Genomic DNA, 20000 nt, shown 5'->3' with positions numbered 1-20000 from the left:
GAGGTGAGCGGGGAGGGGCTGGGGGTGTCTGGAGGTGGAGGGGGGGAGGTCACGCACGGTCTGCAGGAGGAGCTGGAGGTGGGGGGCGTGACTGCTGTTCTCATGCTCGCATATCTTCTCTGCGCTCCCCTACGACCGAATAAAACAAATCTATACGCTATACAAAAAACACAACTCAAGAATTCATTTTATATTACAAACAAAACACACAATACAAAAGTAGACATTACAAGGACAGGTGCACTACCTTGAATGTGCATCCGACGTCAGAGAAGATGCAGGAGTCTTTATCCTTGGGGCCTGCATTCTTACCATTCTACCGAAACACAAGTATCGTGTCAACACACCATAGCAACACACCATAGCAACTAGGGATGGGCATAATTCATCGACGATCGATTAATTGATCATTAAGAATTTCCTCGATGAAATTATTTTTTCGTCGATTAAAACATGTTCTCCTGCGTAGTGTGCGTGTAATTTATTTATTTTAGGGCTGTCAAAGTTAACGCGTTATTCTATGAGATTATTGTGGCGGAGATTAATGCAATCAAATATTTGAACGCAGTTAACGCAACTTTGTTTACTTCCGGTGCGCGTTGACCCATGGCACGAAACCGCCCCTTGTCTGCAGTCAGTTAGATAGAAGAGACCGAGACGGTAGTTGAAGATGGAGAGAGCTGAGGGATTGTTGGGCGGAAAGTTTCTGTTTAAGAGGCAAAATGACAGAACAATCGACAAAACTAAAGTTGTATGTAGCATTTGTCAAGCTGAATGTAGCTATCACAGAAGCAGCTCGTGTTTAAGTTATCACCTTAATGCAAAGCACCCGACAGAAAGCAGTCCCAGGTTAGATGGTCGCCAACCCACACTCCACGACTTCTCTAGGAAATGAACTAGACCAGTCCGTGAAAAGGTTACCAACGCTGTAGCAGTTTAGGTTGCCGGTGACTGTCGGCCCATCAACATAGTTGAAGACGGTGGGCTGACTGAGGTGATTCGAATTGCTTCAGGGGACAATTCTTACGATTTACCGTCGAGGGGCACCATTGTGTCTCGCATACATTCCTTGGCTGATGGCGAGAGAGCACGAAAAAAATACAATTAAACAACAGTGTCTAAAATACACGCTGTCTGAAGTGATTACTCGTTAATTTATAAGATTTAGTCTTTAGAAGAAAACAAACTTTTAAATCACGATGAATCTAGATGAATGAATTTCAAAATGTGAGATTAATTAGTTAGAGAGAAAAAAAAAACGAAGGTCAGTTGTGTTTATGAGCACCGGCTTCTAGCTGTCGGCTCCGCTGCTTAAGCGTACAGCAGCGCATATTTTCAAGTGTAACCATTGAACGGATCCCGTTTAACTGCCACAAGAGTTGTCCATCTTGTAAGTTTAACTGCCACGAGAGTTGTTCATCTGGTAATAAAGATCTCAATGAGGAAACACGCTGTGTTTTTTCTATTTTCACTGCATTTTAATATAGCCTATAAATAGTGAATTTTAATATAAAAATATTAATGATTAATCGAAAATCGATCGTTAATTCTCCCGACGATCGATTAAGACAATTTAATCGAATGCCCATCCCTAATAGCAACACACCATAGCCAAAGAGAAACAGAACAGATTTGTGTGTGACGTGACGGACAAAAGTTCACCGGCCCATGACGGTAGTGGCCACTGACCACGAGCCGTGAGTGTCTGTTTACCTTCTGCCTCTTCTCCCTGGCCGAAGGCTTCTTGTCGCCTTGTCGGTGGCAATTATGCATCTACAATGACACAGCACACAAAATGTACTTACTCACCTATTATGCAAACAAAATCATCTCAAAACAATAACTTTTCACCAGGACTATTGGAGATTTACATAATGAGAAACAGTGCATCATTTCACAGTTGTTGATTGTTTCCACACTGCCTCTCTCTTTCTCTTTTTCTCTCTCTCTCTCTCCATCTCTCTCTTTCTCTCTCGCTTTTCTCTCTCCATATGCAGAAACCATTCAGATATCCAATTTCCCCTCTGAGAGGCCAAGCTAAGTTTGACTTGAGCTGCCTGATAATAGTTTGGAGCTCGTTTCCAAGATTCTTGAGATGTTTGGGCGGTTGCATCAGAACCATCTGACCAAAGCCCGGTGGAATCGGACAGAGATCACCGACGGGGACACAACAATGAAGATATCTCAAACATCTCGTCTCTGTTCGGAAAATGAACGCCATTGCAGCACAAACACACAGAGAACGTTTTTTAAAAGAGTTGTTCACTTGAAAGAGCCTATAAGATCTGTGCATGTGTTACAAGAGCACGATTGAAGACGAACTATACACTTGATAGTGCTGGTAGTACGGCAGAACCATAGAATGTCCCAGCAGAACGTTCCCACGACAAATACACTTACTGCTGCATACACACACACACACACACACACACACACACATACACACATTATCTACACAGTGGAGGAGGTTAGAGCCTGATAAAAAATAGTCATTGCAGATGGAAAAACAGTCCCTGCACGCTGCTGTAGGTGTTTTCCATATGTTTATGGGTGAACGTGTTTGTGTTTGAGTATGTGTTTGGGTCTGTGTGTGTGTGTGTGTGTGTGTGTGTGTGTGTGTGTGTGTGTGTGTGCGTGTGTGCGTGTGTGTGTGTGTGTGTGTTTATGTGTGTGTTTGAGTGTGTGTGTGTCTATGTGTGTGTTTGGGTCTGTGTGTGTGTGTGTCTATGTGTGTGTTTGAGTGTGTGTGTGTGTGGGTGTGTATGTGTGCGTACACACATTTTCTGTTGTTGTTAAATTTTACAATCCAAACTGCACATGTCATTTTCCTTCGGCTCAATCATGTATAAACACATCGTTTGACAGACTGAGCGTATTCACCCATGTGGATTGATAGACAGATGGATGGATTGACTGATAGGTTGTTAGAAAAACTCATAGCTGGCAGACAGAAAGACAGAAAAAGAGACAAACAGACTAACTGATTGGCTGATTGATTGATAAATGAATGGATGGATGAATGAATGAATGAATGAATGAATGAATGGATGGATGGATGAATGAATGAATGAATGGATGGATGGATGGATGAATGAATGAATGAATGGATGAATGAATGAATGAATGAATGAATGGATGGATGGATGAATGAATGAATGAATGAATGAATGAATGAATGGATGAATGAATGAATGAATGAATGAATGGATGGATGAATGAATGAATGAATGAATGATCCCTGTCCTACAGTACCGTAAGCTCAGCTAGGGTGAGTGTTTGGGCGCAGGCGGGGCAGGTGGAGGTGTTTTTGGGGCAGCCCTTCTCCAGGTGTGAGACCAGAGCCTTCCTCAGCACCATGTGTCCGCAGCCCACGTTACACGGGATCAGAGCATACTCACACTGACTCTGATGCTCCTGAGAGAGAGAGAGAGAGAGAGAGAGAGAGAGAGAGAGGGAGGAGGGAGGGAGAGAGAGGAGGGAGAGATTGGGAGGGAGAGAAGGAGAGAGGAGGGAGAGAGAGAGGAGGGAGGGCGAAAGAGAGAGAGGGGGGGATGAAGGAAGAGGAAGTTTGGGAGGGAGGGAGAAAGACAGAGAGAGAGAGAGAGAGAGTGAGAGAGGGAGGGAGGGAAGGAGATAGGGGGAAGGGAGAGAGAGAGAGAGCGAGACAGAGAGAGGGAGGGAGGGAAAGAGATAGGGGGGGAAGGGAGAGAGAGAGCGAGACAGAGAGTACAACAGAGATGCTTAGCAACATGTGTGTAATAGATGATGACTGATTAAAAACCCCTTGGACACATTTCAGTCACATGAGCTCCTGCATGTAAAAGAGCTAACCCTCCACAGGGTGACCTGCATAATACTGTGGGATGTTCTGCTTCCCATTTTAAGGGCCAGAAATAGGGGGAGGAACATGATTGGATGTGATCATCTGAAATAAATTGCAATTGAAATTAAGACTAAGGATTTAAGTTTCCTATTTACTTATTTTATGGGGGACAGCTGGAGTTATTGATCCTTTAAACATGGATGTAAATGTACTCAATTTGAATGTCAACCATAAATCTCATTGTCGTGGACTGGATGATAGCATGATAAAAATGGACAGTGAATGAACTTGAAATAAAACACATAAACACTTTAAAGTCACAGATAGCGGTTAGAAAGGAAACTGGACCGAAAGCACACCCCTTCATCTAAAAGCACACGCAAGTTCAAAAAACAACACCTCCCACATACATAACCTTTTAATTTACACAATTCAACACAACACAACACAACACAACACAATACAACACAAAAGAACACAACACAACACAAAAGAACACAACACAACACAACACAAAACAACACAAGACAAAACAACCCAAAACAACATACAGTATAATAACACAAAAGGACACAGCACAACACAATATAACGGTAGCAAACTCACTCACAACCTTCCACAGCACACATACAACCATGAACAACACACAGACAAACAGAACTTTTATCAAACAAAACACACACACACACACACACACACACGCACACAAAACATTCAGAATCACACATCATACAGTACCACAACAAGGCGCGCACACACACACACGCACACAAAACATTCAGAATCACACATCATACAGTAGCACAACACACTCACACACATACATACTTACACTCACAAAACCCTCACTCTCACACAACACACACACAGCACACGGCAGCAGAGGGTGACCTATTGAAGGGAAGTACCTCAAAGTCCCTGAGAATACCCCTCCATGGGCAGCCGTGGTTGGCACAGTGCACCTTCAGATTGAGGATCTCCTTGGTGATGGCCGCGTCGCTGAAGGACTGCCGGGGACACGGGGGGAAATACACACATTTTCCAACAGTGACTCATGGGAGTTAACCAACTCACAACACAGCCAGGCCCACTCCTAAGGCCACCCCACGCAGCACAGAGGGCACTAGTTCACTCTATCACATAGTATTTTAGCAGCATCCACTTTGGATGAATTGTCTTGAAATGGACTATACAGTATACAGTTTTTTAAAACAGTATCACATATTGATTTTATGTCAAAAAATGTAAATAAAATGACTGAAATGAATGAAATAAACAAACAGTTAGTCAAATCAGCGCGTTATCGACTTCACATGATCATTTGAGATTCTTCCGGGCTATCCAACCGCATCTGTGAGCTGGCCGTGCGTGGGTGATTTGCTAATTTGACATTAGGGTCTGTTTTATATTACCATTAGACATTCCTCTCAAGCCTGAATGTTTTCCCTTTTATCTTTAAACACTAACGGTGCAAACCCATGACACCGTTACGAGCGACGCGATATTCTAAATCCCATGCATTTCAACGGGAGCCAATCCATTGTGACGTAGACCACCGTTTTGGGCAACGCGACCGATAAAAGTTGGAAGAAGTTGAATCCTATGCAAATGAGGAGAGATTTTTCCCGGCAGCGGCCAATCAGATTGTTTGGTGTCGTCTCTGACGGTTTGCAAAAAATTGCAGGACTGTGGCATCCTTTGGTCGTTAAATTTGCTAAAAAGAGAGGCTTGGATGGCCTTGTAAGGGCTTGTTGTTGTTCCTGGTACGTTATATATTTAATCCTGGGCTTATTTGAACAGAATTACAGTTTTGATATAAAGACAAGTGACTAGATAGCCTACTAACTGGCTAGCCTGCTAACTAGCTCACTAAGTCCAGTCTGTTATGCTATTTCCACACGCTACAACACGCCCACTCAAAGCGATGGAAGCGTATCGCGTCGCTGACATGGGTTTGCACCGTTAGGGGACTTTTTCTAACAGACTCTCGGCGTCTCCAAAACACAGGCACATGGCCAGCCCCTTACATCCTTGAGCCAAAAGCCTTCTCATCTGGCCCATACCTGGGTGTCCACCCACAGACAGACAGCCACCTGAGCTGTGACTGTTCACCTGGGGAGAAGTGTGGACTCTGTCTGTTAATGGGAGGACGGAGCATCCATGACACCGTGCCGGTCACGGCACATTGCCCTGAGCACTCAAGCCTTCACACTGCAGGCCACACACACTCCACACCAGAGAAAGAGTGTGTCCAGACACCAGGGGTCCATTTTCACATTCACTAAGCTCTATAGTGTCTTATGGACAGAGGGGCACCAGGAGCAAACCCTTGAGCCTGTGGGATTGGTTAGCAGGTGATTGAAAGACTTCTGGTGGCTACAACCAGTAAATTTGCACCGTGACATTTGGATAGGACACGGTAATACATATTTTGTACATGGGTCCTTTGCTATTTGTTGCGAGGTTCACCAAAAACATTATTACACTGCCCTTGTTACCTTGTTACGATACCATTTGGTTCAAATTGTCAGTGTGTGACAGCACTTATTGCCAGTGTGTAACAGCACTTTGCTACTTCATCAGCACGTCTTCTTCTTCGCAGCGGGATCTGTCCTAGTATCATTAATTGTTGATTTGGTCTCCTTAGTAATATACTACCAGTACGACTGCTATTTAGTGCTCCTGCCTACCTCTTCTGTTTGGGGAAATGATTATGACGTTTTATTAAGTTCTTATCTTTCTCACTATGATAAAACTGGGTCCTTATACCACTTCTCAGAATTCATTTTTTAGTTAGTATGATTAACGGCCCTAAAAACTTCAACTTAGTAAGACCACATATCATCAATGAGTAATCAACCCCATCAATGTGTCTCGTTATGGTAATGTTTGCCTTCATTTTGTGTTGCGCTGCTTGATTGTCAAAGTGCCAAGGATTGGACACATACATTCCATTTAATTCACTTGCAGGTCCAGTGGTACCTTAACTCTGCTAAGACATTACAAAAACAGGTGATTCAACTTACATTATCCAGGGTCAGTATGCTTGCATCACTCTCTGCGTTTGGGTCCCCCTCTTTACACTTCTGACACACAGGGGCTTTGTTGTACCTGATCATAGAACAGTTTTCAACACACTGATAAACCAATCCAAAATGTCAAACAAACCACATTCTTTTTCAACTGCAAACTTATTTCTATACATTTTTAAAGCAAGCTAGTCGGCACAACACAGTTGAATGTATTCATAAATGTGTGAATATGAAGACAGTAATTGCTAATGAATGTTCATTAGGTGGTCTTACCTGACTAGCCAGTTGACGCAGGCCAGGCAGTAACGGTGGCCGCAGGCAGTTTGACGGGCTTTATTAAGGACGCTGTTGCAGTTGCTACATAAGTATTTCTCATGAGGAGTTTGGTCGCAAATACTTTGAGGGAACCCGGATGGATATTCATTTTCATCTGGCGTAGATGAAACATCTTTAGTGATGTCTTTTCTTGACGCCATGACATTCGATAAAGTCTGAAAAAGAAGTAGCCTAGATTCTGTGCTCAGTTCGTGCTCATGAATGCGTCTTCTAAAGTTCTACCTGTTGACTGTGTCCCTACTCTGTAACCGAATGAAGCCATTTCTTCAAAACATTATTTGGAAATTAACAGCCGCGGATTTCCCCTTCATACTTCCCGGAAATGGCTTTTAAACCCCCATTTCTCTATGTAGCTCTAAATGACAGGACAAGGTACATCTCTTCCTGGGTCGTCTGAAATGTCATTGATGTCATTTAAAAAGACAAAGCAAAGAGATATCTCCTGCGCTGTCTCTGACATCAGCCGGCAGTTTTTCTGAGAATTAGAGTAAGGGGCTGCGCTTGCACCACAACTCGAGGCTATGGAAAGTCCCTGCGGTTCAATGGTGGAAGAGGTGCTTCGGTGCTTACTGTTGTTTAGTTTTCCTACTAATGTGTCGACATTTGTGTAGGCTGTCGATATGAAATGTTATACTTCAATAGGTTTACTCATCTCATCCAATTGTAAATGTATCCGTGAACCATTGGAAAACATGAGGAAAGTTGTTGAAAGCTTGGCACAACAGTACCCTAACAAGCTGTCTGTATAAAATTACTCAGCTGGTTTATTGGATTCCTCTAAAATGTTGTATCGCCACGAGGGAACCTTGTTTTTTAATGTTGTTTTTGACCGAAACTTCCCTGGGAGCCTTTACGAGAGTCGGCAGATTCGTGTCCTCCGGTGATAACTCAATAAAATAGCGATTTGCAATGGAACAATGCCAACTCGAAGTGGGACTTTGTGATAAATAGCGCAGTTACCTGTGGCAGACTTATTTGTTTATCCTTTGGAGAAGTTTACATTGTGCCTGATGCTGATGTACAAAACTGCTTCCACAGAAATCCACTCACCACAGGCAGATATTAGACACATAGCCATGCATATCAGATTATATGACGTCATTTCACTATTCAAAAACACATTCTTGATGTAATCTGACAGGAGATGAAGTTAATGGAATTGTATTCAAGGTTTTTTTTTTACTTTACCAATAAACTGTTTATAAATAACTGATATTGTATCAAACAGAAGTCCTTTGCCATTTGTATTATGAGGTAAAATGTGAAGGTGTGTGTGGTACATTTTAGGAGCTCACCAAGAGAGCTTGTCGCTAAAGGACCAAAGCAACAGGCCTACACATGGTGTGATCAACATCCTTTTTAGTAACAAAGCAGAAAAAAAAAACACTCTACAATGCAGAGGTGCAATTTGTAAACCAAAGCAGCATAGTCACCTGCTGACATTAAAAAGCATTAAACATTCTGTATTGTTAATATATATACAAATATAATATATTTATATTATTCTAAAAATGACATAAGAATTTATTGAAAACCTAACGAGTCACCTTTGTTACAGATACTACCGGAGATGAGTGGAGACTTCCTCGCCACAGATAGGTGTGTGTGTTTGGTTTCCTTCCTGTAGGCAGGGGGTAACAGAACACACACACATCACTACGAGCCTCCACGGCACCTGCTCTGAAAGCCTGTTTTTACCGCCGACTGCTTACTGTGTTGATCTCCCTTCCAAAGCATTGATCACCTCTGGCTCAGGGCTCAGGGCAGGGCTGGGTTCCCCAATAACGGTGTCACTTGAAAGGTATACCTCACTAAAGTTGTTTACATTTCTACACGTGATTCCCAAACCGCCTGTTTAGACTTCACCTAAGATAAATGTTCATATGCATACCTTACGGGGGTTGAATCCATGTTTCTGGCATTGATTTTTGTAATTTGTCTTGAGCATGTGTGAGATTAGTACGATGGGCATGACTCAGACTGGAGCACATGGTATCATTATTATTAGCAACAAGAAATACTATGCAAGTCGAAATGAAATAACTTCCTCAATAAGGACATTTGTTGGCTAGATGTTACTCATAGATATGTATTCACAAGGGATTAAAAAAGAACGGCTAATTACTTTATTTCGGCTAACCACGCAATGATCCTTTTCAGTTAGCCGCTATGTGGGTCTTCATCACTCCCCGACAGAACACACACACACACACACACCCCTGCACACACACACACACACACCCACCCTGCACACACACACCTACCCTGACCAACCCCTGCACACACACACACACACACCTGCACACACACACACACACACCCTCACCCACCCCTGCACACACACACACAAACACACACCCCTGCACACACACACACACACCCTTACCCACCCCTGCACACACATACACAAACACACACCCCTGCACACACACACCCTTACCCACCCCTGCACACACACACACCCTCACCTACCCATGCACACACACACACACACACACACACACACACACACACACACACACACACACACACACACACACACAACACCACACAACCTCACAACCTCACCCACCCCTGTACACTTTTGTCTGAATCCCTGGGGATTCAAAGACAAAAGCAACAAAACAAGACCCAAACACACACACACACACACACACACACACACGTACACAAACTCTCCCTTCCAATGCATTATAAATATGTTCTAAATGAGTTTGGTCTGATGCTTTCCAGGCAGAGAGTCTCTAGGTGTTCATCACACACCTGCATACTCTTCCCCCAACACAACAACCCCTTCCCCAACACACACTCACCATCCAACCCATTATCAATGTGCCAAGCGGTGCTGGGCCAAATCAGAGCCATACCCAGGCCAGATGCGTTCTAGTCATCGGCTCTCTATGTGTTCATCACACCAGCATTCATTCCCCAACACATACCATAGCACTACCACTCAGCCCCCTCCATGCTCCATACACTTGGGCTCGATGAACCGAGCTGGAGGTTAGTATAGTGTGGGATAGCCGGGTTGGCTAGGAATACGAGGAGCTCAGTTTTCAAAAGATTGAGCTGAAGGTGACGATACATCATCCAAAGCTGAAATATCACTAAGGCAAGCAGAAATTGTAGCCAATATTGTCATCCTGGGGGAAAGACAAGTACAGTTGAGTGTCGCCTGCATAACAGTGATAGGAGAACCCATAGGTGCGAATGATCTCACCTGTTACGACCCCCTGTGTGCCCCTGCGCACCCCGTCTGCAGTCAACTGTCCTGGCCAAACATAAGGAAGTGGAGTAAATAGAAAAAAAGGAGGGATCCGAGTACCAATCCTTGAGGTACACCAGTGTGTAGAGTTGGTGAGACTTTGACACCTATCCCTGTCAATTCAAATACAATCCAAACCAACAGAGTGCTTTTCCCCCCAAATTCCCAATTTGGACAGAATAGAGGGGAGGATGTCATGGTTCACTGTGTCAAAGGCTATTAGAATCAGAACTGATGACTGAGCAGAGGACACTAGTCTTAATTCTTCAGTCACAGATAAAAGAGCAGTTTCAGTAGAATGATCATTCTTAAAACCAGACTGCTTAGGGTCTAGCCAATTATTCTGTGACAGGAAATCAGAAACGTGCTCGAAGACAACCTTTACAAGAATCTTTGACAAAAAAGGAATAAGGGAGAGAGGTCTATAACTCTTCACATCCGATGGAGAATGATGCGCCCTTTAATACATACATGACAGTGGCATTAAATTTGTACTGCACATCTCTTTAAACAGGGTGAAGCACTGGCTTTGTTTGATACGGCTCAAGAGATTAACAGCACGGGACGAGTCCATTTGCGTGCGCTGAAACACTCCTCCGCTTTGAATCAATCCGAGTGTAATTGGAGACCCTCGATGTGTTGCTCCTGTTTTTCATTACAAGGCAATCACCCGAGGGAGACCAGGATAACTAGGGCCACCCCCTATATGCACTTCCTCTCCCAGATGCATGAAGCAGAGGGATGCGGCCTGGGATGCTGTTATGGGACTCTTAAATCATAATGCAAGGTTACAGCCCCAATAATGGATTCATTCTGAAGCCTCATGATGCAGGAGTCTAAAATGTGGCGGCGGTATCGATCGCTCTGGCGGGACGCCCAAAATAGAACATCCTGGACAGAAAATGAACATGCAGAGAGATTGAAGAGAATGATAGGGAGGAGGGAAAGAAAAGGGAAGGACTGGGGGGTTACTGATGGCAGTGACACTGGTCTGGATCTGTGACAGATCTTGGGTGCGTTTTACAAAGACTCTAAAGGTACAGGCTATCTTACTAAAGTGTGAGTGTTTCCCAGACCATCTCTTAAGAGTTCCCCTATGCAGAAACTTTCATATGTGTACCTTCAGAGACTGAATTCATTGACTCCAATCCAAAGCGTGCGGTCGAGCATTATAAGAAAGAACATCAGCAAGAAGAATTATGCAAGTCAAAATAAAAAAAAGTTCCCAAATAAGGATGGCTGTACACTAAATGTTCCTCGTGGATTTGTATTCGCAAGGGATACAAAATTAACAGCTAATTAATTCATACCGATGGTTTTTATTTTTATTTAATGAAACACACAATGTAATACAACACCTACTGTGTCTTGGTCTTACATCACAGTCAATGCATGATGTCCATACAATGAGATGACATTTTTAGGCTGTAAAACATCTGAAAACTGTGTTATGGTATAACTAAGAGTGGTCCAGACCAACATTACAAAAGTATTTCTTAGAGAAGGTATACACACCTCGAAACGTGAAAGTACAGCTTACGGTATAATTTATGAATGAAACACGCCCCTGGGTCGATTCGTGACCAGAGCCACCATTAGAGTCTCTTGCTGTCTGGGTATCTGTGTACATCCTGTCTGAGGTGTAGCAGGGAATGCATTAAGGCTGCCACGGGTGGGGAAGAGGGGCAGCAGGAGTTTGAAGCATGTAGTCCTGCCGGGCTCTGACAGTGTGAAGAGAAGTCCCGGCCATTTGAGGTGTTTCCCGTCGAGAGGCATGAGTGAACTCTCCATGAACCTGGCCAAGGCCCCGCCTATACAGCACAGCAGCCTTTGGGTCACATTCGGCCCACATCTGGCCCAGATATGTCCCTGCTGTGGCCCTGTGCATCCCTCGCGTCTCTCCTCCTCCTGGACAAAACAGTCTAGTATCGTCCCTGCTTCCTGAAATAGAAATACCATTTTATAACTGCTGCCGTACCCACATGCCACGCACGGACGCATACACACACCCACACACATACCCGCACACACACACCACACACCCACACCCACACCACACCACACACACACACACACACACACACACACACACACACACACACACACCCACACACATACCACACACACACCACACACACACACACACATTGCCTCAGAGCCATGGACTCTCACAGCTCTCCCCAGGTAGCAGATACCGACTCACAGAACAATACACACACACACAGACACACACACACTGAGCACTCACAGACACACACACACACAGACACACACACAAACACACCCACACCGAGCACACACAGACATACACACACTGAGCACACACAAACACACACACACTGAGCACACACCAAAGTGTGAGGACCCCTGAAGCAGCTCTTTGATGGATCTGTTCTTTGTTCCGCTTCCTGTAAATGGGGCCGAGCGAACCCAGCTAAAATAAAAACCGATAGCATCGCCACGTGAGTGCCATTCAAAACCAAACTGCACTAAACCACGTCAAAATAACAGAGACTGGCAATGGTAATCATTTATTTCAAAGAATTACATTATCTTGTGCCTCCCAGTCCAGCACAGCAGCACAAAGGTACCAAATTTGAAATATTGATGGCCACCCTATTACCATCATGGTATAATTAAGCTTCAGAAACAGCAAACTTGAACATGCACCAGTTCCATCTTGGACTTTGTCTAGCAAATAGAAATAATGGGACTCTGGATACAAGTCTGCTGCCTGAAGGCATGGCAATTAAATGCAGGCTGTGTCCTCTGAAAGAGATGGCCCCTCACACAAATAAGCCACATCCTTGGCCAGCATCTCTCCTCAGACGGTACCATCCATGACACTGAAAAGCAAAGGGGACTGACCACTGGGTGGTACGTCATCATGTTAAAGATGCAGAAGACTAGTTTATTATATTGTAGATATTGATTGTATAGATGTTATGCATTGATGTTAGAGAAACTGGGCATTAGACTGATTCACCTTAAAAATGCTATATTTACCTGGGTGCGTCATTGCTATTCACGTCAAACATTATAAATTGGGCCCCTTTTAAAAATGTAATTCAAATGTATGTATATAGTGGCAAAACAATACAATTGTCTCGAGAGTATGGGGTACCATAAGTGTATGACAGTGTGGTGGGGGTGAGTGGGTGTAGGCCAAGGGTTTCTACAAGTAGATCAGGTGGAGAGACTACAGCAGTTACATTTACAGTTATGCCTTCTGTTATTACAACAGCGGCCCTATGCTGAAAAAAACAAACAAAAAACATGTTAGATGTCAATATAGAATTGAGAAATAGTCTCCTTATTATAACTGTAGAATAAAGATCTTTTTCACCTTGTGCATAACTCTGCATCCGTCACACGATCTAAAACGCATTTTCATTCTATCTGTAATGAGGCTTTTATACCTGAGTTGGAGACCATCGTTTGAGTGGTGTCTCGTCTTTCTCCATCTAAGAGCCAGCACGGTGTGGACAAGGTTCCTGCACAGAGAGGTAAAACCGAAAGCCTCCTCTAAGCGTCTCTCACTCTCATTTACCTGCTATTTCAGCTAGACAGCCCGAAAGACGGAGCTACTGCCTGAAGATCACCGAGAGCTTGATGAGCGCAGTCCGTTAATGGTCCTTGTCTGTTCACGTCCTGGATTATCAACGCAGACGCCTCCGTGAGAGCTGGCGGAGAGAGAGAAAGCCTTTCAAATGTGACATTTTTAATGTCCCCCCGCTGACTATAGTCAGCTAAGGTTAGCATTTGAAGCTGTCATGGAAAAGAGCACGTCAACCTCTTAAAATGTCCAGGAGTTACTCCATGTAGTTGGCACTTGAGTTCCCAGACAGTATTTCACGTGCAAATGATCCTTGTCAGCAGATGTACGGCCAGATTACTGAAAATGAAGCCCTATCCTGAAACATTGCTCTGTCTAGCCTGATGACAGGACATACAAAGTCCCGCAAATTAATTAAAATACACTTCCATCCAGCTTTCTCCGTCCCCACAACAGGGAAACGTAGTGTGTGTTAGGTGGCCTCTGATTTGAAGTCATACATTCCTTTATGTCCCCTTGACCTGTTGGTATGTGTTACCCAACCTAATAAAGGTGCATTCATTTAGCAGTGTGTTGTAGGACTTGAATTGGACCTGAGCACTGATGACTCGGGCTTGGACTCGGACTCGAGTGAGTGACTATCTTCACAGCACGACACATTTGTATCGTTATAACAGAGCAAGTTCACTCTAGACCTTTCTAAATAAATGTACTTCTCATTAAGACAGAAGACGATTAGCCTACCCAACCTGCCAAGATATTTCTATAATTGTGAAATACATCTCTGGTTTTGTCCAACGCACTTGAAGTGTTGTTTATTGTAGGCAATATGGTGTAGTGCAGGCATAATATCTGCGGTCAAAACAAAAGCAATCTGGTTAATAGTCTACTGTAAATTCTGTCAGTGGTTAGGTGAATTGATGGGCTATACGTGTTTGATGGTAGATCATAATCACACCGGGTTATGATTACATAGCTTTTTTACGGTATACTATATCACTTGGTGACTGTCAAGACGCTTCCTTGGCTCTTTCGTGAGCTTATTTACAGCCTAGGCATGCTCCTGATACTTCAGCAAATAAATGTACCGGTATGTTTTCCCAAGAACAGATTGAGATCATATTATGCACATAACGTAAATACTTAAAATAGGTCCATTATTTTAAAACGATATGTGAAATCAAAATTTACATGCACTATTCATGCAGGTCAATCACGTTCTAGCGGGCTGTTAAACGATACAAAATCTAATTAATTACATGATTTGGGATTACTTACTAAATTAATCCCAAATGAATTTGCCGTGAAGAGCAATTACAAATATGTCAGATTTGCCATTAAACAAGCCTTGGCAGTGTTATTTTCACCACAAATTAATGGCAAACAACAGACACTTGAATTACATTTATTTAATAAATAGTACATTTTCTTTAGTCCTATTAATCCATCAAATAGTTTTTATTATGATTTCGGAGTCAGGTAATGGGGATTTGAGTCACACTCTTCTTGGGTGACTCTGATTTGGACTCGAACACTGGGGACTCGAGACTCAACTCGGACTTGACTACAACACAGTCACAAATGTATACTAGATATTCTATCGGTTTGGATTTCTTTGAAATAAAACAGTACAACACAGTGCCTTGTTTAGAAAATGTGAATATTTATTAAATGTCATTTAAAACATTAAAAGGGGAATAACCAAAGCTAATGAGAGGAGGGGGCAAAATCTATCATACAAGAACCAGTGAAATAAAGCTGGGAAACAGCAACCAGCAGTGGTCTCATTGTCAACGAAACACAAACTATACTTTCCAAAGTGCTGAGCCTGGTGTTTTTCCCTCACAGAATTTACAAATCACAATATCTTATTTGGTCATAAATAATGGATTAAACAAAGGAATGCAGATTAAAACATAAAATGTGCAAATGGAGAAATTTGGATTAAGGGCTACAGTGTGGAGCCTGCAGTACTGATATCATATTGTGAAGTTGCGGCTGCAGAGGCATGCTACACACACACACACACACATACACACACACACACACACACACCTAACAATTTCACGCTCAGATGAGTTACATGGGTGGCTGGGTGATGTGACACCAGCGCAGTAAGGTAGCTACCCAGCAGGGGGCGACAGAATGAGATTCCTGTCAGCATGGGGCCCCTGAGTTCCTGGAAGTCTCTCTCTCTCACACACACACACACACACACACACACACACACACACACACACACACACACACGCTCACACACACACTCCTGTCTGTGTCAAAGACTCACACACTCATTGTCCCTGAACACTTCCTCTCACACAACCCCAATCATCTTCAGGTTGTAGTTTTAAGGTTTCTCAGCATCTTCTCGAAGTATTCACATTACTACAGGATATTCACTCCATAATGCTCCATGTAAATCCTTACAGGATACTTTAGGCATACACTATAGTAACTTAAAAATCAAACAACATGTCCTCGTTTACTACAATATATATATATATAAAAAAAAACATCAATTCAATAGTCGCCTGATGTTTCACACTCCAAGCCTCTAAAGCGATAGCACTGTGTTGTTGCATACACGACCCAATCACTGAGTCATTACAGGAGGTCTAGACGCCACTGGGTTTGGCTACTGATCGGTTCTGTTGACTCCTTCCCCACACATCAGCTGACACTGGGCCAAATTCCTCCCTGGTCTGGCTGCTATGTGGATCTCTCGGCAGGCAGAGGAGGGTGTGCTCAGTCCCCCCGGGCGCTGTCTGTTTAGAGAGCTGATATCTTCCACATCACAACCTGTCATGAGCTGTTTAGCGCATTAGCTAACTGACAGGGCAATTTACATCAGGGGAATCTAATTCATTATTTGCCAGAGAACAAGCTGCATCCCGGCAGCACACGGGGTCTCGGATAAGAACCTCTCTGAGGTCCACCCAGGGACAGGCCAAAGAGCGAAACACAGACGTGATCTCCAAATGTGTTGTTTCAATTTTAATTACTTCTTTTCATCTCAATGTCTCCACAGCTTTCTATCTGTGTCAACAATCGCAGCCACATCTGCACAGTGGAGTTCTTCAGAAACGACATTACTGTGCTTTTAAACCCCACCCCAATCATAACGGCGTGTGCGTTTCAATCTGCAAAAGCCAAACTTCAGAACACTAATAATAAATGTACTTGCTTGTGGCGATGAAAGCAAACTGTCCAAAAACTCTATAGACAGAATAAAACATTAGAGAATAGACGGCCGTGCCTTTCCCAGACTTCTGTGGTTGGGCTCTCACTCCGTAACTCTGGCTGTGGAGGGAGAGGCGTAAAGATAACTCACTGTCTGTCTCAGAGGCTGGAGCCTCAACGTCTGTATGCCGCCAGACATTTCAGAAAGGAACACACACTCAGGCTTTGATGTGAGTGTGTGTGTGTGTGTGTGTGTGTGTGCTGTTCTGTTCTGTAACAATGTTTTTATGGCAGGGGCTTAATTAAATCACTTCTTCCAGGACACACACGCACATTTCAATGGATGGATTTGAATGCCCTTGAGAATGGTGATGTGCTATTTCGAAAAAAAAATACCCTTTTGATCATCTGTGAGGAAGCCTCCCACCGCGGTTTTGCCAGGGGGATGTTTGTCTGTTCCTGAAAACGGGTTTTATGTTGCAGGTAGGGATTTTGTCCACCATAAAAATAAACGGCCAGTGACCAACGCTATTTCAACACCTGCTCGAGTGGAAAGGAACCGTCTAACTCTGTCTCTTTGCTTTTATATATCATAAATAAAAGCTAGGCTTGACTGCCATCCGCAATAGATGTCGTAAATAATTTGAAACCTGTGCCATTATAAGGATGCGATATGTAACTGGGCTCACAGTGAAATCACACTTAACTCTGGAGTGAATCGGACTTTGATGAGGGTGTCAGGATTGTGCTCTGTCTTTGTTTTGTGTTTCCTTGTTCCCGCCATGTGCTTTCCCGTGTTTGTTTGTTTATGTCATGTGCTTCTTTGTCGTTATCCTGAGCTCCGCCCCCACCTGCCCTCTGCCACGTCCTGGTTTTTTCCGTCACCTTCTACCACACTTGATTTGTTAATTACCCTGTTTGTTTGCCTGATTGGTTTCTCCTGCGTCTTGTTTCCCCTTGTTTAGTTCACCTGTGTCTTATTATTTAATGTAACGGGTTATTGCCCGTGTTACGTACCTGCCTTGTTTCTGTGCTTTCCCTGTTGAATTCCTATGTTGGGATCTTCTGTTTCCATGGATGCTCTTTCCCTGTTACATTCCTAAGTTGGGATCTTCTGTGTTTTGATATTTTTGGAATTCTTAGTTTGCCTGCATCTTTTGCTTGTTTACCTTTTGGAAAATAAATCCTGATTTTTTGTCTGCATCTGGTCTGTGGCTGGGTCTTCCCTGCCATCCCCTGACAGAGGGTTGGTAATGGTAGGATCGGTCTCAGGGGTCAGCTGCTTCTTGTAAAGGACTCGGCCAACTATGCAGCAACCTGTTTTGAACTCAAGATCACCCTTACATCGCTCTCCTTTTGAATGATCTTTTGAATGACCTTTTGTCATAAGATGCTGTATTAGAGAGGTGTTTGAGACCCGCGTTGGGAAGGTTACTTCTGAAATGTAATAGGTTTCAGATTAGTAGTTACCCTGTTAAAAAGTAATCTACCTATTTTAATTATTTCATCAAATAATGTAGCGTATTACATTTGATTCATTTCGATTACTTTCCGATTGGCAAGTGAGGGGCGGTGCGAATTCAAACAAGAGAACCAATCAAAAACAACGCTCAAAATGTTAACGCATACCACCAAATGAATGCAGCCTGTTTAGACAGCGAAAAGATGCGAAGCAAAACAATGAGGCTTGGATCCGACCACGATCCGATCCGGTTCTGGTTCTGAACTGGCACAGTTCTGCACTGTGTCCATGCCACAGTCAGCTGCTCAGTAGGACTGATCGCTGTCCTCGACACTGACTCACCCTGTCCTCCCTAAAAATATTCTAGTCTCGCTTTGGTGTGTCTGTGTGTGTGTCTTGCCTGAGCCTGGTACCTGTAAAAACCACCACCTGTGCTGCTATAGCTGTTCGGGGATGACAGCAGCATGATAAGGAACCACTAGTGTGTTTGGTGTTTCTATCCAAGTCACTTTGGCTTCGAGGCCTTCATCTGGATAGGACAGTGTACAGAGACAGGACATGAGTAGGAGAGATTAGCACAGGGAAATGGCCGCGGGTCGGACTCAAACCCAGGTCCCCATCAGCACCAACCGACACCAACCCCAACCCCAACCCCCCCCACCCCCTTGGTGCTGTTTCTTGAGCTTGTCTCAGTTTGAACCTGTTTAAAGAACTTATTCAGTCCCCACACAAGGAATGAATCAGAACTTAATACCAGATAGAAATGTATACAAGTGTGGCAACGCGTTTTGCTGCTGTTGCTCTTTTTCCAGCGTGAGGGCTGCCTCACCCCATTGAGGAACACACTGGGTCCTCACACTGCCAAACTGAATCAGAAGGAGGTGAGCAGAGAGTAATTGGTCCGAGGGTTAACTTACGCTTCGCGGCTTATGCGTATTCTCAATGCGATTGCTACCTTAGGCTGAACACAGTCAATCCCCACACTCGAAAGCACAGAAGATTCATGGCAGCCCTGTATGAGAGCGCTCAGTCAGAAGTCAGTTCTTCACCCTGTAGCAACAGGTTCCAGACACGGTGAGATAAATGGGCATGAAACGTCTACAAGCACTGAACCACACATAATGTTTCGGTAAAGGACAAATCAGTGTGTCTTCGCTCACACACACAAAGCTGTTTTATATTTATAACTATCAATGATAACTGGTAATGTCCTAAATTAAAATGCTACGTGTACTGCTCCTAAATGACACAGTTATCATTCGTTTTTCTTGTAATATTATATTTTTTTTTTGAAAAAACACATTTTAAAGGACAAAAACATGAAATGTTTCTTCATAATATTTAAA

General features: G+C 43.6%; 2 protein-coding genes across 2 annotated transcripts in view; both read right to left on the bottom strand.

Moving 5' to 3' along the window:
- The window catches only part of traf1 (TNF receptor-associated factor 1), a 13557-nt gene extending 5786 nt beyond the window's left edge, over positions 1 to 7771 (bottom strand). The window contains exons 1-7 of the mRNA XM_012816643.3: positions 7129 to 7771; positions 6850 to 6934; positions 4732 to 4830; positions 3253 to 3414; positions 1714 to 1773; positions 248 to 316; positions 1 to 129 (exon numbers count right to left, since the gene is read on the bottom strand). The exon at positions 1 to 129 is cut by the window's left edge and continues 276 nt beyond it. Of these exons, the coding sequence (XP_012672097.2) occupies positions 1 to 129; positions 248 to 316; positions 1714 to 1773; positions 3253 to 3414; positions 4732 to 4830; positions 6850 to 6934; positions 7129 to 7331 (807 nt within the window). The 5' untranslated portion in view covers positions 7332 to 7771. The remainder of the gene's footprint in view (positions 130 to 247; positions 317 to 1713; positions 1774 to 3252; positions 3415 to 4731; positions 4831 to 6849; positions 6935 to 7128) is intronic.
- Positions 7772 to 15651: 7880 nt separating this feature from the next.
- The window catches only part of fibcd1a (fibrinogen C domain containing 1a), a 79957-nt gene continuing 75608 nt past the window's right edge, over positions 15652 to 20000 (bottom strand). Inside the window, exon 6 of the mRNA XM_042708189.1 lies at positions 15652 to 20000. This exon is cut by the window's right edge and continues 547 nt beyond it. The gene's annotated coding sequence lies outside the window, so the exon portion shown is untranslated.

The sequence above is a fragment of the Clupea harengus genome, chromosome 7, assembly GCF_900700415.2.
Source record: "Clupea harengus chromosome 7, Ch_v2.0.2, whole genome shotgun sequence".
In the NCBI taxonomy this organism is placed as follows: Eukaryota; Metazoa; Chordata; class Actinopteri; order Clupeiformes; family Clupeidae; genus Clupea; species Clupea harengus.
Note: the sequence above shows the minus strand (reverse complement) of the source record. Positions and strands in the feature narration are given on the sequence as shown.